This window comes from Amia ocellicauda, chromosome 20 (genome assembly GCF_036373705.1).
Source record: "Amia ocellicauda isolate fAmiCal2 chromosome 20, fAmiCal2.hap1, whole genome shotgun sequence".
In the NCBI taxonomy this organism is placed as follows: domain Eukaryota; kingdom Metazoa; phylum Chordata; class Actinopteri; order Amiiformes; family Amiidae; genus Amia; species Amia ocellicauda.
In genome coordinates this window covers 3,535,969-3,562,184 of record NC_089869.1, presented here as the reverse complement: position 1 = coordinate 3,562,184, position 26,216 = coordinate 3,535,969, and the positions used below count along the sequence as shown (strand labels likewise).

Below are 26,216 nucleotides of genomic sequence, written 5' to 3'. Positions count from 1 at the left end.
ATTTACTGTTATTATTAGTGTTTATTTATGTTTAGTTAGTGCTCGGACAGAGCTAGGTTCTGTTTTGCTTTTTGACACTGTCCCTGCCATTAAGGGAAGGAATAAAACCACAGCAAGCCTGTTTTGTACCCTCTGCCTGCCTCCCTACTGTGTGTTTCAAGACCAGACCCCGCCTACATACAGCCCTTTCTTGTGACAGGCCCCCCAACACGTTACTATGTATATGTATGTGTGTATATACACTCACCTAAAGGATTATTAGGAACACATGTTCAATTTCTCATTAATGCAATTTTCTAATCAACCAATCACATGGCAGTTGCTTCAATGCATTTAGGGGTGTGGTCCTGGTCAAGACAATCTCCTGAACTCCAAACTGAATGTCTGAATGGGAAAGAAAGGTGATTTAAGCAATTTTGAGCGTGGCATGGTTGTTGGTGCCACACGGGCCGGTCTGAGTATTTCACAATCTGCTCAGTTACTGGGATTTTCACGCACAACCATTTCTAGGGTTTACAAAGAATGGTGTGAAAAGGGAAAAACATCCAGTATGCGGCAGTCCTGTGGGCGAAAATGCCTTGTTGATGCTAGAGGTCAGAGGAGAATGGGCCGACTGATTCAAGCTGATAGAAGAGCAACTTTGACTGAAATAACCACTCGTTACAACCGAGGTATGCAGCAAAGCATTTGTGAAGCCACAACACGTACAACCTTGAGGCGGATGGGCTACAACAGCAGAAGACCCCACCGGGTACCACTCATCTCCACTACAAATAGGAAAAAGAGGCTACAATTTGCACAAGCTCACCAAAATTGGACAGTTGAAGACTGGAAAAATGTTGCCTGGTCTGATGAGTCTCGATTTCTGTTGAGACATTCAGATGGTAGAGTCAGAATTTGGCGTAAACAGAATGAGAACATGGATCCATCATGCCTTGTTACCACTGTGCAGGCTGGTGGTGGTGGTGTAATGGTGTGGGGGATGTTTTCTTGGCACACTTTAGGCCCCTTAGTGCCAATTGGGCATCGTTTAAATGCCACGGCCTACCTGAGCATTGTTTCTGACCATGTCCATCCCTTTATGACCGCCATGTACCCATCCTCTGATGGCTACTTCCAGCAGGATAATGCACCATGTCACAAAGGTCGAATCATTTCAAATTGGTTTCTTGAACATGACAATGAGTTCACTGTACTAAACTGGCCCCCACAGTCACCAGATCTCAACCCAATAGAGCATCTTTGGGATGTGGTGGAACGGGAGCTTCGTGCCCTGGATGTGCATCCCACAAATCTCCATCAACTGCAAGATGCTATCCTATCAATATGGGCCAACATTTCTAAAGAATGCTTTCAGCACCTTGTTGAATCAATGCCACGTAGAATTAAGGCAGTTCTGAAGGCGAAAGGGGGTCAAACACAGTATTAGTATGGTGTTCCTAATAATCCTTTAGGTGAGTGTATATGTGTATGTGTGTGTGTATATGTATATATGTGTATGTATATATGTATGTATGTGATATACACTCACCTAAAGGATTATTAGGAACACCTGTTCAATTTCTCATTAATGCAATTATCTAACCAACCAATCACATGGCAGTTGCTTCAATGCATTTAGGGGTGTGGTCCTGGTCAAGACAATCTCCTGAACTCCAAACTGAATGTCTGAATGGGAAAGAAAGGTGATTTAAGCAATTTTGAGCGTGGCATGGTTGTTGGTGCCAGACGGGCCGGTCTGAGTATTTCACAATCTGCTCAGTTACTGGGATTTTCACGCACAACCATTTCTAGGGTTTACAAAGAATGGTGTGAAAAGGGAAAAACATCCAGTATGCGGCAGTCCTGTGGGCGAAAATGCCTTGTTGATGCTAGAGGTCAGAGGAGAATGGGCCGACTGATTCAAGCTGATAGAAGAGCAACTTTGACTGAAATAACCACTCGTTACAACCGAGGTATGCAGCAAAGCATTTGTGAAGCCACAACACGTACAACCTTGAGGCGGATGGGCTACAACAGCAGAAGACCCCACCGGGTACCACTCATCTCCACTACAAATAGGAAAAAGAGGCTACAATTTGCACAAGCTCACCAAAATTGGACAGTTGAAGACTGGAAAAATGTTGCCTGGTCTGATGAGTCTCGATTTCTGTTGAGACATTCAGATGGTAGAGTCAGAATTTGGCGTAAACAGAATGAGAACATGGATCCATCATGCCTTGTTAGCACTGTGCAGGCTGGTGGTGGCGGTGTAATGGTGTGGGGGATGTTTTCTTGGCACACTTTAGGCCCCTTAGTGCCAATTGGGCATCATTTAAATGCCACGGCCTACCTGAGCATTGTTTCTGACCATGTCCATCCCTTTATGACCACCATGTACCCATCCTCTGATGGCTACTTCCAGCAGGATAATGCACCATGTCACAAAGGTCCAATCATTTCAAATTGGTTTCTTGAACATGACAATGAGTTCACTGTACTAAACTGGCCCCCCCAGTCACCAGATCTCAACCCAATAGAGCATCTTTGGGATGTGGTGGAACGGGAGCTTCGTGCCCTGGATGTGCATCCCACAAATCTCCATCAACTGCAAGATGCTATCCTATCAATATGGGCCAACATTTCTAAAGAATGCTTTCAGCACCTTGTTGAATCAATGCCACGTAGAATTAAGGCAGTTCTGAAGGCGAAAGGGGGTCAAACACAGTATTAGTATGGTGTTCCTAATAATCCTTTAGGTGAGTGTATATATATATATATATATATATATATATGAGAAGTTTGCATACTAGCATGTCTGATTAACATTAGTATAGAAGGTGAAATATAATAAACTATGGTTTGTGAAGGCATTAGAGAGATTAAATGTATGTGCAAATTTGCAATGAAACTAATGAGGAAATAAAATAGATTGTGAACAGACAAAAGGGATGTTATGATTCATTACTAGATTGCAAACTCCGCTCACCTATGCATCTGTTATTTGCTATTCAGCCTTGGTGGCCTTTCAGTCTTAATAAATGTATGTAATGTCATCTATTTGTTTTCCTTTAAATCAGCTATGTTGGTATTTGTACAGTGATTAAAAGCCCTATCAGTGTTTATTGACTATACTTTTCTTTCCTTTTTAATTTAAATTGTTTCTGTGTGACTGAAAGGAATCAAGAGTCAATATCTATACTGATAATTTAGTTTTTCAAATCAGAACAAAGACAATCAGGTGAAAAGCTGAAGGACTCAAAATGCGTAATTTGCCAACCACGTTTATGTAAATTATGAAATAATGGTCTAGTAAATGGTATATTGACAACAAAGGTTCCCATCTGCTTCCTGCAAAATCACACAAAACTTGCTTTTTTTTTTTTTTTTTTTAACCATGTTACATCCATTATTATAACAACAAAGTCAAGGCACATACTAGTGAAGTTAAATAATTACGGTTTAAATATCTGAACTACTTTTGCTAAGTTTCTATTGCTGTAACATGTTAAAACACCAAGCTAATGTGTGCCACCTAATCCATGACATCTGAAGCTGTTTACTGTACTTGCCTTCCTCTGAACTCACTCATAACTTTAACCGGGTGAATTTTCTTTTTGGCAGAGCCTTTTCTGACAGCTGCATAAGTGTCTTCTGGCTTCTCCTTTTTTATCAAGGGCTTCTTTTCAGGGGCTTTCATCCTCCACATGACCACAGGATGTCGGGGCCCGGTGGGGCTGTGAATTCGGATTATTTTTGTAGATGCTATGTAGGACATCTTAACGGTCTGCACCACAGCATTCATAAGATTTTTGGCAGCTTGAATGAGGGATGTGACACTATCCAACTGCAAGTGCAAAGGAAACAGCTTTATGACTTGCAAATCAGCACATGAAACAATCATGAGTGTCTTCAGTAGTTGTTAAAAAAAAGTAGGTCTGTCAAAAATAGTGAGTTGGATAACCTGTTTTTCAGGTTATACAAGTCAGCACTGTCTTTTTCTTTGCTTTCAAGACACATGATGTTAAGCTTGACTACTGGGAGTGCCTTCTTGGTTAAAATGGAAAACCTTGGCACATAATCTATAAGGTGTTCATAAACTGTTGAGGATTTTAGCTACATCATTAAAACAGTTGAAAAGGTTTAAGTTTGATGCAAATAATTCCAGCACTTGACACACCTACAGATATCTAGACATTTACATATATGTCACATGCATTATGCTCATTTCAAGCATCTACTCCACCTTTCCCCTGAATTCCATTGCAGAGAACTCAGCATTCATTTAAATTCTCAAGAGTTAAAGTAAATAACCATCTGTTTCACAAAAACAATGAGGTCACAGTTCTGCTGCTTGTTAAGGCAATCCCAGAAATTGATGGCTGTGGATTTGCATAACCTCATAATGCCTCTGAGAATTTTAGTCTTTACACATATGTTGCATTTAAGTGAACATATTGTCAAGTGAGAGTGACAAATTATGTTTGTCAGAAACACATGCTTCTATTAGTATGGTCAAATTTTATAGTATTATAGGAATTTAGGATTTTGGGAAAAGTTCACATTTTTGTTCTGCTTGAGTAAACATTGATGTATACTGTTCCTGCTGATCTTAAGGTCATTCATAGGGTCAACTAGGTATAAACGAGCCTACCAGTAAATTGGCACTTCACAACTACATGGGAAAGAGGTGTCTACAGGCAAGTTACAGATTGATTCACTGCATGTTAGTTACATACTTAAGTATATAAAAATAATGTTATTTATAAATCCTATCATTTGAAAACAAATTAACACCATGTATTTGATTTTACATTACATTTGTCATACTTTTATATTTCTTCAATTTGTAATTTTTCCATCAATGCAATTAATTTATGATTATGATGATTGTTATGATTATTATTTTTTAATGGAAGATAATACTGTACTTGCATAATGTCACATTGTAGGAATTTAATTTAACTGAACTACAGTGTTTTACTTTGGCACCCCAAGGGCAATAGTTTAAATGACATGATAGGTAAATTGAAAAGCTATTATGAGGTTATACATCCATCATACAATTTACAAATCAGTAACATTGTAATGTAACATTGTATTTTAAACATCTTCATGCAAATCTGATGTCACCTAAATGCTGTGAATTTAAATGTTCTATTATGTATCTACGTATCATAATTTCAGGACATTTCTGCAAAAGCAGCATGGGAAGTATATGCATGATGGCATACCAAACACTATTCTCCATTTATTTTGCAAGATCTTGTGTGGACAGCTGGTCTTGTTGTGTATAATCCATGCAGGCAAAGAAATGCTCAAGGAAAATGTAGAATTCAAACACATGAGGAAGTTAACACAGAAAAAAATGTATTTAAATAAGCGAAAAAGCACAAGACGGGACATATCTAGGGAGATTAATATCAGAATTATTATATATTAGACATTACTTATGGGAAATGTGACAGACAGTAAGTGACAGGGTTATGTTGGGCTGACAACGTCCCTAGGGCAGGTTATCAGTTACATTCTACATGTAAAATATATATTAAATACACAGCAGTTACAGGATACAGGAATTTTGAAGTGCATTTCTGATTTTAATAACCTCCATATCAACTCTCCAAGCACAAAAAAAGAATCAAGTTAAATCAAAAATACTGTTTAAAAACATCAAAACAGACATATTATCTGTTTTATTCTAAGGTGTACCTTTTCCCTCCCTTAGATTATAAAACATGAAACCATGTGCCAGAGGTCACTTTACATGAGAAATTGCTAGGTAGTCAGGTGTGTTATTTTCGTTCAATCAGAAATAATAACAAAGTTGTGGAAACAAACAGAATGACATGATTGTATTTTTCACTGACAGGAATATAATTCTATATTCATGGCTCTGTTCATCAGTCTCTCAGTTATTTCCATATCCCAGCCTTATTATCAATTGAATTTCACTGGCCTTTTCATGTTTTTGTATCATTCATTTTTTTCCAACATATATATTTCTGAATTGACATCAACTATCATAGGTCATAATTCAGTTACAATTAACCAACAATAAACATGGTACCAGTATGGAAACATTATTAAAAAATAGTTATAACTCCACTGTGCTGAAAATATTTGGAATATGGATGTACATTTTTTACTGCATAGTTAATATATTCTAGAGTATAATCAATGTTTGGTAAATTTAATGGAGTATGATCATAGTTTTAACATATTCATATGTTGCTTAGCTGTAACAAATACACAATCATTTAGGAATAAATAATAAAGACACAAGAGAAGTTTCTACTCACTGCTGAAGTAATGAACTCTCCTCCCAGATTCTGAATTTCAGATTTCACCTGACTGCAGATCTTCAGTTGATGGGAATAAAGTTTGATTTGTTCCAGATAAGCCAACAAATCTTGTTTGCAAGATTGATCAGGGCACTGCATACGATAGAAATAAAATAAAAATTTCACCATTTTATTTTCCAGAGTTTTCCTGTTTCAGTCCTCTAAAGTATTATTTATCCATACTCATGTTCACATCTATCTATCTATCTTCCTGGTACCAAATAGCATAAAATAGGGTACAATTTTAATTAAGACAATAGCATTTAGGAAATATACATTACTACATATATACACAGATGCGCGCACACACACACACATACTCGAACACATACTCATATTTCACTCCAGGGACAAAACTTGTTGACTGTATTTTTATTTATTTACTTTCTTTTTTTTTGAGGGGGGATTGGTTGAAAATATACTGAATTCATCTGGCCCAATCTAAGTGAAAAACTATTTCCATTAGCAACCAGCAGAACAGTAGCACAACAGATCAATACAAATAATTTTGCAGCAGATTTAGTTAATACATTCCCCAGTTTTGTTTGATTTAATCATTTTTACTGGTGAAATAAATTATACACAATGCAGGTCTTTATTAGCACTCAGGTCTTTGCTGAAATAAATACATTAATAGAGCTTTATAAAAGGAATCAATTGTTAGTGAGTGTTGGTTCAAGAAGGTGCTACAATGAGTTTGTTAAAGTAAAACTGAACTAGGTCATAGGTCAGTCAAGAGACATCTAAATGTTAGTTCTTGTGTCAAAGTGCAGAAAGCAAATTCAATAGCCCAGTATAGGGCAAGCAACAGACTACTTTTCTATATAATACCAGATATAATGATACCACTAAGACAGGAATTGGCAGCATCCTATCAGAATGGCATCTACTGGTATGGATGGTATTGATTGAAATGGCATACAAGCTCAGTGTAACAAGGAAAGAGTGGGTATTCTTTGTGAAGTACTCCCAATATGCACTTATGAATCTCTGAGATTAGGGGAGGGTTGACACCATGCACTTAAGTGAGAGAAGCTTAACAATCAAGGACTGAAAATTGTCTAAGAGCTCCAAAGTAAATGTCTATGGGGTAATGTAACAGTTAAAAAAAAAAAAAAAAAAAAAAAGTATACATAAGGAGAATTTAAATATAATTTAATATATGTATGTGGTCATTGCTAAGTCAAGAGCAATAAATTACATTGTTGGTAAAATAACAAAATCTATATATGTATTGAAGTAAATTGTCACAGAAACCAATATAAAAAGAACTCAGAACGGGGCCGGTTCTAGAGGAGGGCTGGAGGGGGCAAATTAACATCTTGACCCCTCAAATTGCACCGGTGACAAAACAATGTCAGCACCTCCCCTGCCCCATCCCCCCCACCCGATGCCAGCACCCCAAACCCCCAAACAACCCCCCCAGCTTGCACCGGGGACAAAACACAGTCATCCCCCCCATGCTGAAATGGTCTACAACCGCCTCTGCCCCAAAATATTTCCCAAAGCCCCCCCTCAAGCATAGCAGTCTAGAACCCAGCCTGACTCAGAAACTCTTGTGGCTCCACACTATGGACCGGATTACATCAAAACTTTGACCCACCCGCTATTAGTAATAGCAAATTTTTAGTAAGATGACACTTTCTTCTAATCAGAAATGTAACCTCTATGATGAACAGGTTTGTGGTTTTCCATTAGTGGGTGGGTCAAAGTTTTGATTTAATCTGGCCCCATATCTGTGTAAACAGAATCTATGATTTAAAGATCTATCACACATTTCAGTTAAGAAGACATTCTGCAATGATGTTCATTGTGTAATATCAAAATCAAAATGGTGGCATCAGAAAATGAATAATTTGAATTTGGATTAATTTAAGTTATTTACATTTTCTCTAAAATTATTGAGATGAATTTACTCACCTTTAATTAACATTTTATAAATCCCAAATATTAAGCTGTACAATCAAGATTGCTTTGCAAAGCAATCTGTCTCAGACCTACCTGGTTAGCAATCTGTCTCGCATACACATCCATCCTACAACCAGCCTCGGAGATCACCATAGCAGCATTGATTACATCTGATGTATGCTTCAGTGGCCCTTTACCTCTGTAAGTAATACATTGTAGTTAATGTACCATCAAGTAATTTCCTTTGATAGCATTTTATTTTTTTTAAGCGGAGAACTTAATTAAAGTTGCGTGTTACCAAGCATTTTACCTTTCAACTCTTGTTATACTACCAGAGTGAAGCCTTGTCTCCTTGTCTGACAACTTAAATTGGGCAATGTCTTGAACTGTCTCAGTGTCTAATTCTATTAAAGCAGAAACCTTTGTGGACACCCAGGCAGATTAGTACTATGTGTTGCTCACTATGTTTTAAGTTTATGCTTGCTTGATAGGCTATCAGTGTACTGTCATGGAGATTATAATTAAGAATCTGATTTATTATGAACTTGTCTAATCTATATAAAAGGGCTTTTTAAGATAATCAAATTGTTTCATGGTTATAACAGTTTATTTGTAATATGTTTGGTGTGGCCTAACTGCACTGTTTCCAAATGTCAAATTAATTGAGAGCTTCTGTCCATTAGATTTGCTTTCAGGAAATTCAGGAAATTCCAAATAGGCAGTTGGTTATGCAAGCTGAATGCACCTTGTACCTCAGCATCACTCAGCATTCAGAATATGGAAGAACATAAAGGAAAGCACAAAGTATAAGGCACTAGATATGTCACACTTTCAAATTATATGTGTACATATTTTTTAATATATTAATATATATTATACCCTATTATATTTTAATATATAAAATCAATTACATTTGAAATATTTCCTACTTTGTGTTGTTCAGCACACATTTATTTTTAAAGATAGAAAACATTTTAGAAGCATTCATCTTCACATTGTGATGTTTTTGGAGAAAGGTCTGTTTTGTTTGTCATTTTGTTTTCTCTTTGGTTTGGACAAATCAACAGAAACGATTTATGTATCACATTAAATCCATTTCCAGAATTAGCAGAGGCTGCAAAACAGGTGACAAAGATTTACAATGCAGGACACCAATGAAGATGCAGAGACAATAAATAAAAGCTGGAAAAATAGCTGACGGCACAATTCTTAAGATGCACACCCCTCAACAAAAAGAGAGCCATTACAGCATCATTTAAAAGCATTGTAACACTGTCTGAGTGTGCACACCCCCACATATACTATAATGCACAAGTGCCTTAGTGGAGTTTGTATTAAAAAGCTTTTCCTGAACACCGTATGCCAGTACAATTTTTAAATAGATTGTTTTGGTTTGTTGTGCAAAAGTCAACTACAGAGTTATACAGCTGTCTTTGTGTAATAAGAGCGATCATTATTTTAGCAAATTAAACTTCACATTAATATGTTTTTAATATGCTTCTTTTCATTACATAAGTGTGTAACAAAGGCAGGAAGCCGACAAGAAACCTTCAACCAGGGGAGTGTCAAGTTCTGGTTACATCAGACAAATGGGTGGGAGCAACTAAATATAATTGTATTTATTTTATTTATTTTCTAGAAAATCTGTTGTATAGGTCTGGGCTGTGGTTGAAAAATACTTTCTCATACTGCCGGTCAAATGCATGGCTTTAAATGCTGTTTTTTCAACTGTGTTGACTGAGTCAGTCAGTCTCTTCCATCTAGCATTCTCTAAACTGTACTTCATACCTCTAGCAAAAGCCTCGGATACACTTATTTGTCACAGACCAGATGTGAATAAGGAGGCTGTTGTTTCCAATGAAGATGCAGATGCAGTAGAGGACATCGATTTGGCAAAGGTAGCAGGGTGGTTATGTCTCAAGTGGTGTCTTAAATTACTTGTGTTCCCCGATTTCAACAGCAACCTTCGTGTTGCACAGATGACTAATTTCCTCGTCTACATTTTCATGTAGTCGCCATCGCGTTTGCACAACATAAAAACATAAGAAACTTTACAAATGAGAAAAGGACATCCGTCCCCTCATGCTTGTTTGGTGTCCTTTAATAATTTAGTAATCCAAGGATCACATCTAGTCTATTTTTGAATGTTCCCAAATTGTCGGCTTCAACCACATCACTGGGGAGTTTGTTCCAGAAGTGTCTCCTGCTTTCTGTCTTCAATGTCTTTAAGCCCAATTTCCATTTGTGTCCCTGGGTCCATGTGTTCCTGCAGATCTGGAAAAGCTCCCCTGGTTTGACGTGGTCAATGCCTTTTATGATTTTGAACACTTGAATCAAGTCCCACGTAGTCTTCTCTGTTCCAAGATCCATCCTTTGTTGTTGTTTTTTTAATACCTCTCTGAAGAGATATAGTATTAATAGGCTAGGGCAACAGCAACACCCCTCCCTTCTATAGGTCAAATTGGAGATAGATCCAGCTAATTCCACTAAATCCAGGGTTGAGCCAGTTTATGCTCAATAGATGTTGTCCCTAGTCCATTCAATTGTTGCTCAGCCATCGTTGAGCAAAGGGAGTTCTTAATCATCCTTAGTTTTGAAAAGCTGTGTGTGCCACTTGCAACAGCTTTGGGTGCATTGAATGGGACCAAATCAAGACCAATCAGAGCGCTGGAATGGTGCGGTTCGGTCCCTCATAATCCACACATGGGGTCTGTTTGGGGATTATGAACACATTGAATGGTGTTCACAGCTTTCACACTGTACTTGTATATTTGACTTATATTTCACTGTTTCACGATGAAGAACTTGTAGGCTATTGTTACTTCTGCAATGTTTCCAAACTGCAGTAGTATTTTCTCCTGGCTTTTTCTTTAAAATAGTTCTGGACTGTCGCTCTGCTTAGTCCCACCTTCAAGCAGAATTAAATGACCCAATCAGTGAAGCAAGGTTTTGGAAAACAATGACAGAACTACTCTGAGGCCGGACATATCTAAAGGGTTTTATTGGTTACTTGCCTTTAGGAGGCGGGACATGATGAAATGATGCAACCTTAGTTTTGACAGATTTGTAAACATCGAGGCTGTGCCACCCCCCAACTCTTACCGCTCTGTGTGGTTGCACACACTTGCTCAATGGGCGAACCAGCCCTGCCGATCACATTATCATAAGTGTTGGAGCCCAAAAAGTGTCCCGTCCTATCATAACAATATTAAATATAAATAGCCTACAATGATAAAAACAAAATCACTATAATAGGAAAAAAATGCCCAAATGTTTATTTCTGTTTAATAGGCTGTGAAGAGTCAAACTTAGAATGTTAATTTATTCTCACAGCACTTGCACATGGATCAACCTTAATTACACATCTAAATTAGTTTATTTGACAGAAAAAGCTTTACCCTTATAAGTTTTATATATTGTTCTATATCCTGCATAATAAGAAGTAGCCACACATAGTCCACAACTCAATGTTTTAAAAAATGGCAACAGAAGAGAATCATGACAGAATGTATTAAACTATAAGAAGAAAATGTAGATTGGTAACTTTACAGAAAGCCAACATTTAATGGCCCTAAAGTCAATGCCAGGCTGTGCTCTCTGCAAATAAAATAAGACACAAAGTTGTGAGCCATTTTGTGCTTACCTTGACTAAAAGCACCAGAGTTGACTGCAGCTGCACCAGCGTCTTCAAAGAGGTTTGTTTAAATACAGACGGTAGCTATGGAAATGTATTGATGCTTACAACTGTGAACACCCTGGCAGATACCTATTCCAATGTCTCACTCCAGAAATTGTTTTAGTTTCTATTGCAGCTGCAGATTATTAATTAATATTAAACAAAAATGCCGGTATTGAGGTTACATTATTTTTCACCGCGGTGAGGTAGTATACCACTTACCGGCACAGCCCTATCTGCCAGAATCATAAATGTGATATCATGCCATAAAAGATTTTTTTGGAGAGTGAAGTTTCAATGAATGTCACCATACTCAAGATACATTTGAACTATTTGTAAATGCATGTTTTGTTTAATAGTTTGTACAAGAACATATTGATCTGCATTATACTCCTTTATTCTCCTCTTTTCTATGTCTAGAAAGTCCTGTGCTTAAGTCTTGAACAGATAATGCTCTTCTTTCTACTCAATAGATGCACTTTTGAGTTGCAGAACAGTGTGTGCTGGCTAAAACCCCATTTATGTATACAACTTTGTATCATTGTACAACTTAAGATCCAGTATTCCAATGTCTTTGGTTGTCACTCAAAACAAAACTAGAGGTCTTCCATATGGCATGGAATGACAGTATAATAAGATACAAGCAGGCCCTGTCCTCTGCTAGGTCTGCCTACTACTCCAATTTAATAGAGATGCATAAGAATAACCCGTGTTTTCTTTTTAATACAATAGAGACACTAACTAACCAGCAGGTAAAGCCTTCAGAGGTCATCCCCCCCAATTTCACCTGTAGTGACTTAATGGATCATTTCAATAGCAAAGTTAACAGCATTAGAAAACAGATAGAACAGGAAACATACACAGATACTATAGCTGACACATGCAGTCCTTCACAGCCCCTGTCTACCTTGGACTCGTTTAACGTAGTAAATCACCAGGAATTGGTCTCCTTAATTACTAAAATGAAAACAACAACCTGCGCACTAGACCCTATACCCACTCAACTGCTAAAACAATCTCTGCCATTAATTATTCACAGAATACACAATATTATTAATGTCTCTTTATCCTCAGGATCTTTCCTGAATCGTTTAAAATAGCTGTAATTTAACCACTTCTTAAGAAATCCAGTGCCGACCCTAACCAACTTAAACACTATCGACCTATCTCAAATCTTCCCTTCCTTTCTAAGGTTCTAGAGAAAGTAGTTGCAAACCAACTGCAAGCTTTTTTAACCGATAATCATCTTTATGAAGAATTTCAATCAGGCTTCCGTTCCGGCCATAGTACAGAAACGGCCCTGTTAAAAGTATTGAATTACGTGTTTCAGTCCTCCGACGTAGGGCACGCCAGTGTTATTATTTTATTAGACTTAAGTGCGGCTTTTGACACAATCGACCACAAAATCTTGATACACCGCCCAGAAAACCGTATTGGCAATGTGCTGTCATGGTTTAAATAATATCTGTCAAACAGACTCCAATATGTACAGATTAACGAGAACCACTCAAATTTAACTGAGGTTAAGTACGGAGTCCCACAGGGCTCAGTCCTCGGACCTATACTTTTTTCATTATACACGCTCCCTTTAGGTGATATCATTCGACGACATAATATTAACTTTCACAGTTACGCAGATGACACACAATTATATCTGTCAGTAAATCCTAACAATACCATAGACCTAGAAAAACTAATCTGCTGTCTGTCTGAGATTAAAACATGGATGACAAAAAAAAAATCGTATGCTTAATTCTGACAAAACAGAAGTCATAATTTTAGGAGACAAAAATCGAACTGTTCATCATGCACTAACAAAACTGAGTAATGATAACTTAAATTTCTGCCCTAAGGAGATGGCATGAAACCTGGGTGTCATCTGTGATCATAATCTATCCTTTGAATCACACATTCAGAATATGTCTAGCAATGTTTCTAAGCTGGAGGAAGGAAGATCTCGACTAAGACAATTTCTCTTGTTACAGGACACTGAGAAATTGATACACGCATTTGTTACATCTAGATTGGATTACTGTAATGCCATTCTGTCAGGCAGCACAAACAGAGCTATTTCTGCACTTCAGTTAGTCTAAAATGCTGCTGCAAGAATCCTAACAAAAACAAAAAAACATGAACACATCACTCCAGTATTGGCTTCTCTTCACTGGCTGCCCATGCACTACAGGATAGACTTTAAAGTGCTTTTATTAACATTTAAAGCACTAAAGGGACTGGCACCTCCCTACCTAAAAGATCTCCTTATCGAATACACTCCAGGTCTGCCATTGTGATCACAGGAAGCCGGTTACTTAGCGCTCCCTAAAATACACAAGAAAACCGCAGGTGGTAGAGAATTCAGTTATAGGTCCCGAAGCTGTGGAATGATCTTCCAGCCAATGTAAGAGATGCCCCCTCTGTCTTAGCCTTTAAATCACGGCTGAAGACTCATCTGTTTAGTCTCTGTTTTTCTAGCCCATAGTGCCGCCAGTGTGTCATGGACATGCAACTGCACAACTGTCTTTGGAAATGTCCTGCACTGCATGACCAGTATCTAAGCACAACTGCCTTCTTGTCTTCCAGCAACAGCCCCCTCCAAGGGTCCAACGAGGCACCTCGTCCCCCACCATTGAAGTCTGATGAGGCACAACCCACCCCAGAAGCACCTCACCAAGGCCTGAAGAGTCATCGCAACCCAAAGTCTATTGATGGTCCAACCCCCCCACCCCCGATGGCCAGCGAGAGGCCTCCTCCAGAGGGAAGACCACAGCCAGCAGCACCGATAAAGAACTTTCTGATCTCCTTGCTGCTGTAATAACTATACTGCCTGGAGGGGAGGCAACCATTAGGCCTAGGCCCTAAGCCGTGGACCCCCAGATTCATTTTCTCCTGCATGCCATCCATAGGAGTTTTTTTGTTTTTCTCTCCTCCATGACTAAATGGTTTATTAACTTAAATGTTCACTCATTTTATTCTAGATCATGTATTTTTATTTTATTGTATTTATGTATTTTATTTTACTGTATGTTTGTTGTATGTTTACCAGTCTGTAAAGCACTCTGTGGCTACCCTGCGAAGGGCGCTATACAAATAAAAATTGATTGATTGATTGATTGATTTCAATTTGCATCAGCTAGTGACTAGAATGAATTACTGCAATATTTAAACTTAAATTGATTCCTTTCTTAGAATGCTTTTAGCCATAGGATTGATTCACTGCTGACTGACACCTGTGCCTGCTAAATGGGTTCTGAGCACTAAATCATGCAAATGTAATTATTAATACTATCTACTTCAATTCCTTAGTAGTGTTAAGATTTTGCTATATTTGCTTCCCCATGGACTGGGTCTCAATTTTTAATGAATAGCAAATATACAAATGTACTATGCCTGGAGTTGACTCTTTAACTCATATTCCTCTGTTAGTATTGATATGTAAGTTATATTATTGTCTGATTGTTTATTAATTATTTCAGTTTGTTTAATTTGCAGTTCAGCACTATTAACATACTAAAAACATATTATAATATCAATTGAAAACCACAGTCTCCTTGTACATATTTTGTTGCTTCCCCCCCACAGTGTACAGATATAAAGAGACATATACATTGTCCTTTCACAAGACTGAAACAGCATATAATTGGGCATTGCAATAGATTAAACTGTACAACCACAATGCACAGTTGATCATACTTTCTTAAATACATATATTCCACAGGAGAAATAATCAGTTTTATTAAGTCTATTTAATTTTGCTTAACAAAAGCTCGACCTATAAGATCAACACTTAAATGAGTTAGCAATAATGCATTAAATCATTTATTAATGTATTATATTTTGAAATATATAATATACTGAAACTAATCTTGTATGTAGGTGATAACTACATTTATTCAATAAAGGTTATTTTCATTTTTATAAAACTATTTGTTTTTATTTACAATTTAATCATACACATCCTCTAATCAACAGAGCTGAATGTATATGTAAAAAGAGATGAGTTTCTATTCTGTTAAATTGTCCAAAACAGTCTGTACAATTAGTCACAAAATAGTCTGTACAATAGTCAATACAATTTTGAAAAAATGTGTTTTTCTAAAAGTATTAACTGTATTATTACTAATAACTATTAGAAAACTGTACCAAGGATACCATCTTGAAAAAATATAAAATCAAGGAAATTCAAATAAATAGAAACAATGCAAGACTTATACTTGTTTGTTTTTTTTTTTTGCTGTGGGACTATTTCTAAGATAAAGCATACATCAGAAATAGATTAGAGACATGCCTCCACATATTGTTTGCCTCTACTATTTGGAGAAATATTATTCTTGGGTGATGTATGTGAACAGAAGGCTATCAACCTCTCCTGACATACCTTTCAATTACTGAGCCAGCAGCAGCAGAAATTATGTTGGCTATGTGTACTATAAAACCAGTACTTATGCTGTGCATTCTTAACTTTGTTCTGTAGATTAAGTGTTTTGTTTACAAAAACACTCTGATGCGCACACACACACACACACACACACACACACACAAATGTAATCTCAGAATAAAGCCTAATGTCCATTCCAACAAGACAAATCTGCTTTGTATTAATTTAAAACTGTTAATCTTGTAAATGTGTTGTAAATTTGTGCATTCAGTCATCTTTGCAAATGTAAACATACTCCAGCTTAACTGCAAAAATATGTATATTCTGACTTACGATATGAAAACTGTATAACAGTTTAATATAAATTAAATAATATGTGTATTCCATATGAATAAAGCAATGCTTTGTGTTCCTTATGAATGATATTACAGCAATGTATTTACATTCATAATAATAATAATAAGCCTACTTACCTGGTGAAGTCAGTCATCTCCATCATAATCATACACATCTTCTTAGCCAGGACAATAATATCATTGCTTGTGTCATCCCAGATTTCAATCTCAGCATCCAGTCTACTCTTCACCTTTTTAAAATCTGCCACTTGTTCTGCTATCTTTATCTTTTCGGATTCTGGTAACTGTGACATCTTGGCCTAGAAAGAGGAAATACAAAAAAAAAAACAAAAAAAAAAACATATATATATATACACTCACCTAAAGGATTATTAGGAACACCATACTAATACTGTGTTTGACCCCCTTTCGCCTTCAGAACTGCCTTAATTCTACGTGGCATTGATTCAACAAGGTGCTGAAAGCATTCTTTAGAAATGTTGGCCCATATTGATAGGATAGCATCTTGCAGTTGATGGAGATTTGTGGGATGCACATCCAGGGCACGAAGCTCCCGTTCCACCACATCCCAAAGATGCTCTATTGGGTTGAGATCTGGTGACTGTGGGGGCCAGTGTAGTACACTCACCTCATTGTCATGTTCAAGAAACCAATTCGAAATGATTCGACCTTTGTGACATGGTGCATTATCCTGCTGGAAGTAGCCATCAGAGGATGGGTACATGGTGGTCATAAAGGGATGGACATGGTCAGAAACAATGCTCAGGTAGGTCGTGGCATTTAAACGATGCCCAATTGGCACTAAGGGGCCTAAAGTGTGCCAAGAAAACATCCCCCACATCATTACACCACCACCAGCAGCCTGCACAGTGGTAACAAGGCATGATGGATCCATGTTCTCATTCTGTTTACGCCAAATTCTGACTCTACCATCTGAATGTCTCAACAGAAATCGAGACTCATCAGACCAGGCAACATTTTTCCAGTCTTCAACTGTCCAATTTTGGTGAGCTTGTGCAAATTGTAGCCTCTTTTTCCTATTTGTAGTGGAGATGAGTGGTACCCGGTGGGGTCTTCTGCTGTTGTAGCCCATCCGCCTCAAGGTTGTACGTGTTGTGGCTTCACAAATGCTTTGCTGCATACCTCGGTTGTAACGAGTGGTTATTTCAGTCAAAGTTGCTCTTCTATCAGCTTGAATCAGTCGGCCCATTCTCCTCTGACCTCTAGCATCAACAAGGCATTTTCGCCCCCACAGGACTGCCGCATACTGGATGTTTTTCCCTTTTCACACCATTCTTTGTAAACCCTAGAAATGGTTGTGCGTGAAAATCCCAGTAACTGAGCAGATTGTGAAATACTCAGACCGGCCCGTCTGGCACCAACAACCATGCCACGCTCAAAATTGCTTAAATCACCTTTCTTTCCCATTCAGACATTCAGTTTGGAGTTCAGGAGATTGTCTTGACCAGGACCACACCCCTAAATGCATTGAAGCAACTGCCATGTGATTGGTTGGTTAGATAATTGCATTAATGAGAAACTGAACAGGTGTTCCTAATAATCCTTTAGGTGAGTGTATATTTTATACAATTTCAGACAGCCACTCGGTTGTAAGTTCCAAGATTTTCATCTGTAAAAACTTGCAATGGCAGAACAAATATCACTGCGACGGTGGATAACACAGGGATGTGAATTTTCCATAGATCCATGGATTTCTGTTCTTTTTTTTAGACGGAACATCACATGACAATCACATTGATCTTTTTCTCTTGTTAACAGAAATTGACAATGTTTGAATATTGTAGTGTGCCAACGCACCCAATAAAGGGTTAATGGCGATGCAGTTGGGAGGAGTATAAAGAGAGGGCATAAGAGGTGAAGGGAGGAGGAACAAGTCAGTGTGTGAGTGTATTTAATCCCTGAGACTAGGGGCAGGTTAAAGATGTTCCCGGGGGATGTGCAATGCTATTGAGTGATGGCTTGATAGATTAAAGTTATGTTTCGTGTCATGTTTTGTCTAAAGCCCAAACATAGGAATTTTGCTCTGAAGTTGAGACTTAGACGTATTATGACCTTAATGTGAATAACATCAAGAATCACATAAACTTTATTATTGTTGGTTTTTTAATTATTATTATTATTATTATTATTATTATTATTATTATTATTATTATTGATAGTATTATAATTATTATTATTGTAAATGTGTACATTTCTATGAATTATATAGCCTATAACATAACTAGCATAATCACTAGTCCAGAGTTTAAGTTTAATAGTCTACTACACAACATTGTCCAGCAACATAAACACAATCCCTCGGCAAATTAAGGTCTGTTTCTGTATGATTATATCCTATTAGCAAGTTTATTATGTTTCATAAACATTTTGGCCCTTTTCATTAGCTGTGTTAATAGATCTTCTATTCACTACATGGAAATAGTGAATTTTTGATTTTAGCATAGACTGTAGAAAAGTTGCCAATTATATTTATCACCTTCTGACATTTTGTTTGCCACCATGATATAGATACATGAATGCAAGTAATAACTTGCATACATTCTGAAAAATATTTTCACTGTCAGGTAAAAAATATAATGTAATGTATTACTAGCAAGACCCATTGTTCTTTCAGCAGTCTTTACAATGTCTGACAGCAGTAAACAACATGGATGAAACTTTGTGAGTCTGTTGTATATTAACTGCAAGCCTAATATGATTACAGTCAGTGTGTATTATGCTATGATATGCCTACTGAGGTGTTAAATGTGTTAATGAATAGCCGTAATATACGGAGGTTCTGTATTAGTTTCAAATTAAGGAATAAAACACCATGTAGAAGTGGTTATTCAGAAAAAAGAAACCACTTCACAAAGAACTGTTAATAGAGTGCAATACATTACAATCCTAAAGCTTCCCATAACCAATGCATATGACTCCTTGTCTGCAGAGCATCACATAATAATATATACTCAAATGCCTACGATATTTACATTCTTCATTATATCATAGAAGATAGAAGGTTTTTCTGCCTGTTGTTTCAATATGCAAAGCAATGTTTCACATCACCTAAAGAAGGCACCTCTATGTATAGCCCACTGAAGCTCGACATATCCCTTCAATGGCGTATTGACAACAGCTGTACCAATTTGTGTGGTGATAGGACAAACAGAACCCACTGTACCAGGGCTTTTGTGAGAGGGTTCTAGATGCTGTCCAAACACATACCCAAGTGGCCAAACAAAACTGTAGATGAAATAATACAAATAACAAAATGATACTACTTATAAATCCACCACTGGATCCAGTCCTTCCAAAAATGAGACTGTGGCCGCGTTGCAGCTTTATGAATCACCAGGCGGTCTGTGACTGTATCGGCGCACACAACGACACTGTACGGCTTGTTTACGCATTTCTCTTGTGCAGAGATGCTATTGGATAACCGCCGAATCTGCATATTGTTTGAAAGCTGAGTTTATTGACTACAAGGCTGTGTCAATCTCAGGGTTTTCGTGTTACATGTCACTATGCTGTTCCCGGGGGAGAATAGGCCTACTTTTAGTATACTATTTTGACCCAAGTATACTTTTAGTACACTGCTTTGTAACAAGGGATGTAAATGTGAGTTAAGCTCTCTGTTTGAACAGTTTATATTTCTGATGTCAAAGGTTATTTGGCACAAGGGCTGACATTTTTGCTTTCTATATTAACAAGTAGGTCTTGTTCAGAATATGAGATTACCCCAGGACCTACACTTGTCGCATCACTTCTAATTGTACTTCCCTGTAAAGTGTTTATAGTCAATAGTGTCATCATATGCATTCAGTTTTGTTTTTTTTAATTATGAATAATTGAGCCAATAAACTCAGCTTTCAGACTATTTTTTTCAAATTTTTCTGCAAATAGGCTTGTTTTGTTAAGAACACAGTTCAGAATATAATATTTGATGTTCTATCAAACACAGAAGTTCAGATACTATTTATATATAGGTTTGTATTAGTACACTATAAAGAGAGTATTTGTTTTAGGTTAACATCACTGTGTAATTTAATGCCAAAGCCATGGGTTGTTTTTCCTTGAGGTAGCCATGAAACACCTGTCATTTTAATCACTTGAGCTGAGCTTCAATTTCAGATGTGGTGTATACCAGCTGTGAGGTTTCATTGCTAGTTTTTCAGTAATTTCTTATTAGCACCTAATCAGTATGTGTTACACCAGCCTTCCCACTTCAGATTATAACTTAATTAAATAATTTTCTTTGTTGATTATGATGAGCCTAATTGTAATTGATATATTGCATCACCCTTGAAGTGATCAGGGAGTATTCTGCTACTTAGAAGATCCTCATTGCACCTTACAGAGGCATTTATGTAAACTGCTTCAAAGGATTCAAAGTAAGAAAATAAATGATTACTTTTCTTATTGTCTTGATGCACATTTTCACAGCACTTAGTGTAATATTCATGGTGTAATAACAATTTAATTGTATTGAAGATTATTTTTACTGTGCAGTGTAGCGTAAGGTACACTTATAAATTTCAATTAAAGAAGTGAATTTATAGTATCACCTTATCACGAATCCTGGAATCTTGTAGAACTCAATTTCTGTAATAATTGGATGCAGACACCAATTCCAAAGATATAAATTGTCAAATTTATTAAAAACAAAGACTAAATGTAGCACTACACTAATTATACAAAAGGGAAAAACTAATTAAAATTCAACTCTAGATCAACAAATCAAAGACAAATCACTTCCGTGACCAAATCAAAGACCATGGGATCACATATGATATCACACAAATCGTTAAACAAAAAAGGTTATAAACACATTGACTACAATACCGGTTAGTAAGACGAAGGTGAGTCTCTCATTAGTATTGTTAGTCAGACATTAAATAACTACGCAGGTTAGTATTTATGTCAGGTAACTTCTTGTTATATATACGTTTAGGTGCCGAGAAAGATCCTATCATTACTTGTTACCACAATTTCCCTTAACTGATTATTATTCAATGATTAAGGATAGGCAGGGCCACCAATAATCTAATGTCTATTAACATGTGTCAATTTCAGACTAAACAGTTAAACAGGAATGAGAAAATATTTCTCGGCGTTGACAGATTTTATTTCTAAAATTATCAACAAAACAGTTTAATGCAATACACATTTATATTTAAGCAAAACTAAATGATATTACACATTCTAGAGTTATGAATCACAGATTAACATTTCTAATTGATTTCTCAAATGTCATGAATGATGAACTCCAAACTTATCTGAACTTCGTCGCAGAGAGGCCTCTCTGTCTTCGGGCTCTGATAACAGCACACGGTATGAGGTCTGTGTGGTTTGGAACAAAGGCAGTCCGGTTCGGCTTTGTCCAAGAACTTCCACTCAGTCGATGCACCTGGAAGTTGGGGTTTCGTGAAACAGTCTTTTCCAAACAGATTTTTCACTGGTTTGAAGGCTCCAAGGTTGTGCACAAAATCTTCTTGGCAAGCAGGGTTTTTCCACCGTAGTTACTTGAAGACAAAGTCTTTGAGGAAAGCAGGACCCTGTTCGGTTCCAAGGGTCAACTTTCGAATACAGTCGACTAGTCGACAATTGTCCAGCTGTAAAACTCCACTGATCAGGTGGGTACAGGTGGGCATGCGCAGTCTGTAAAGTTCTTTATTTAATAAAGTCCTTTAAAAGAATTCTTCATACGGCTCAATCTGCTTCTCCCAGTTTAACTCTTCTGTTGCCGGCAAAGACTTAGTTGGTTTCTGGTTCCGGTTCTGGCAACAGAGCTACAGGTTGAGCTGTGGCAGCGAGTTGCTGGTTCAGGTGAGAGAGAGAGAGAGAGAGAGAGAGAGAGAGAGAGAGAGAGAGAGAGAGAGAGAGAGAGAGAGAGAGAGAGAGAGAGAGAGAGAGAGAGAGAGAGAGAGAGAGAGAGAGAGAGAGAGAGAGAGAGAGAGAGAGAGAGAGAGAGAGAGAGAGAGAGACCATGCACTGTCCTTTATACGCCTGTCAGATCAATAGGTGATTGGTTCTTGAGTTTTTGAGATTGAATTTCGGTTTCAGCCCCCAGGGTCCTATTGGAGGGGGGCTTGATTTATGACTGATGTCAATCCATGCCATCTTTTGGAAATGCCAGTTGGCCCGGGTTCGTAGCTCTGTGTTTGGATTTCGGCTCTCGTCCATTTAAAAGAGTTTTTATTACCTACCCCCTTCCCCAGACATCTCACAGCAGGATTCCAAACTATTTGGCCTATTCTCGGTGCCATCCTCCGAAGACTGTCACTTTGATGTAAACCAGTCCCACGCTTTAAGGAAATCTGATAACTTTGGGGGGGAGAGGTCTTCTTTAGATCAGTGCTTCAGCTCAGAGCTAAAAATGCTCTTATCAAAATACATCCAACATAACAATACAGCAGGATTGAGAAAAAACAAACGACCAGAAAAAAAAAAACTCCTGTCCATAATACATGCATCTGAATCTCCAACTTAATTGATCAGGATACCCCACTAACACTATCATCACAGCATTTCAGACCTTGTGTTGTGTTTAAACATTTAAACGATATTGGTAATTTGATTCTGAGTGGGTAGAGAGCACCAGCAAGTCTCAGAGAAGAGGGTCTTCTCTGTTACTGGATGCCATGATAGAGTAGTGATCTCAAGCCTTGCTAAGAGGCCTAGTCCTTTTAGTGATGCGGTAAGATCGCTCCATTGTGGCGCGGGAGAATGGGGTTTGAGTCCCTGTCATGGCTGGAACCCGGGTCACTACAATAGTGTGTGTGAGGTAGTCTTACATTATGCATCTCACAAATAATACATATACAAAATGCCGCAACTGCCTCATTATACTACATTAATAAAAGGAAAAATGGAGAACATAGAACCTTAGTCTTAGCTTTCTGCGGACCCCCTAGCGCCCCTCTGCAGTAAGGCACACCAGATGGACAGGAATTATTCATCATCCTCTTTCAAAACTGCATTTAGTCTCTCTAGAGGAAGGATTTTAAAGAGTTCAGTATACCACTGATTAATATTTGGAGGGTTAGCTCCATGAATGAGGAAAGGAAAAGAAAGCGAACATTTCTGTGAGGATGATTTTGATCTGTGCTTTGATTTTGTTTTACTTTGTTTTGACTTCTGTGTTGCTTTATGCGAGTGCTGAGTTACACTGCATGTGGCAGTATCAGTGTTTCTCTCCTGTAATAAGGGGCTCTGTGAATCCCCCAAAAAACAGAATAAAGCTGCTTCTGTATTGATCACTTGTAAATTAAATACAGACAAAATAAACATGTATTGATTACATTTACATTGCTAGAAAGACAGATAGAATATGCTTTTCTCCCACTTAACTCGCACAGCAATAAACACACCAAAAGTGCAACTGAGAGAGAGATACTGATTCCTTTGCAGTGTAATTAAGCACTTACACACACAGACAAAAGCAAAATAAAACTGATCTTCTGTAATAAGGTACTCATGGAACACCAACAAAACAAAATAAAACTGAGCTTCTCAGTTCTCATGATGCTGAGTTACTCTAAACGCCAAGTTTTTTTCTGTAATCCAGAGATGTACACTACTTTCTATTAATGGAATTTTAATCAACAAATATTTATTTTGTCTGTATATTGTTCGAGCAACTCAATACAGAAGCTGTTTATTTTGTTTCATTGGGGTTCAATGAGCACCTTAGAGAAATACACCAATACCTTCATACACAGTGTAATTCACAAAGCAAATCAAAGCTTGTAGATTTTAAACAATATGCTTTTTCTATGAACCTCAATGTTTTTGGTAGCTATGGATTCAAAACATCATACTACTAAAAGTAGTATGCAAGTATAAGATACTTATAAGGCAGTATTTGAGAGAACAATGTGCAAAACTGCATGGTTGATATTAGGACTGCCTCGATCGAGTCTTTTATTCAACTAATGAATTGATCAACGATCAATATTTTCTCTAATTAATCGAGCAGATTTTCAGATTCTTTTCATGATAATGACTCGATTATACGGTTAATACTAGAAGCACCGACATTTCGAACTACATTAAATTAAATCAGTCAAATGACCAGCTCCACGCTTCTAGTGTGAAACTATAGGTGAATCACGCAACATATCACATCACGAGAGCTACAGTACAGTATCCATGCACAAACTGGAGGGTTACAAGCTGCTAATGGGAAAACTACAGTGTAGCTTTGGATTCAAACTGGATTCGGAAGGAAACATTTAAGACAATGGAAAGGTTTTCTGTTCAAAGACTTAAAGACTGTTACACTTATTTTAATAAGTGCCCGATTAATCTACCGATTAATCAACTAATGCCCATTGATTAACCGATCAAATATTTTAGACGACTGACAGTCCTAGCTGATATGCATTTTGCCCGCCTAAATGTCTCAAAGTGTACCAAAACCATGCATTTAGGGGTTAATGTCCTGAAAAAATATCCAAAGCGATGATATCCCTGGAGTTCCCTACATTTTATTTCACTCACTTTTTCTGAATCATAAACAACTATCTAGTGCTTTTATATGGTAATTTATAACCGATGTCCCAAATTCTGCCCTGACTCACCCCGCCCAAATAGGGCTCCCTCAACTCCACAATTCCAATTTAACCCCTGGCTACAACAGCTGCTTAAATACCATACTTAGCAACATCATCAAAATCCAGGATGCTGGTCTTTTCCACCTATGAACTTTATTATGCCACAATGTTAAATATGTTATCGCAGCTAATTATCTAATAATTTAGTGCCCAGAGGGGGGCAGATGCAAGCCTTGGACCCCCAGAGCTTTTTCCCAAGGGTTTTGTTTTTCTCTTCTCTGCACATGCATGCTTTAAAATAATAACATTGTATTGAATACAGCAGGTGGATGGTTAACACATTCCTTCCCCCATGCTATTTTCCCCTGGTACACTCAAAGCAGTTTTGCACACATTTCCTTTGTACACTAACTATCAAGGCATTAATCCTGGGGTTTATTTTCTTATTATATTGATAATTAAAGTACTAAAATCATTGCTCTTTGACTTGCATAATATATACAGTAAGCACAACATTAATTAACCAATTTATACAAACATCAAGCTCTCTGCTCTAAATTGCATATATTGCATGTGTTTTACACTAGTTATTTAAAACACACAATTTGCTTCTATATGCTATTGTACATTACAACTAAATACACAATAACTTTTCTTTAAAGCTCTGGAAATAATATAAAATGGCTACTGATCTTTAGGTAACAAATTGTATGCCGGGTCTGCAATGATTTCATTATGTAATTTACCAAAATTGTTGGTACCCTGAAGAATAAGCCTGAGGATACTGCAATGAAAAATAGCAAATTTCCCCTCCAATTATGATACTGATAATTTTTTTATTATTATTATTAATTATGTTTTTCCAACCCAAGAGACTGTTATACACCAACATATTATCTGTATTATTTGGCATACAGTTGAAGTGCTTTTGAATAATTAAAAAGTGTAAATAAAATTAAACTACTGTGGTTGTTGTTGGTTTTTTTTTCGGTTATCTTATGTCCCATTATGTCTGTTATT

The 26,216-nt window shown here is 37.2% G+C and overlaps 1 protein-coding gene across 1 annotated transcript in view; it reads right to left on the bottom strand.

The window, feature by feature from the left end:
- Nucleotides 1-2,023: 2,023 nt before the first annotated feature.
- The window catches only part of LOC136715967 (catenin alpha-3), a 592,813-nt gene continuing 568,620 nt past the window's right edge, over nt 2,024-26,216 (bottom strand). The window contains exons 15-18 of the mRNA XM_066693394.1: nt 16,756-16,937; nt 8,325-8,430; nt 6,282-6,416; nt 2,024-3,826 (exon numbers count right to left, since the gene is read on the bottom strand). Of these exons, the coding sequence (XP_066549491.1) occupies nt 3,539-3,826; nt 6,282-6,416; nt 8,325-8,430; nt 16,756-16,937 (711 nt within the window). The 3' untranslated portion in view covers nt 2,024-3,538. The remainder of the gene's footprint in view (nt 3,827-6,281; nt 6,417-8,324; nt 8,431-16,755; nt 16,938-26,216) is intronic.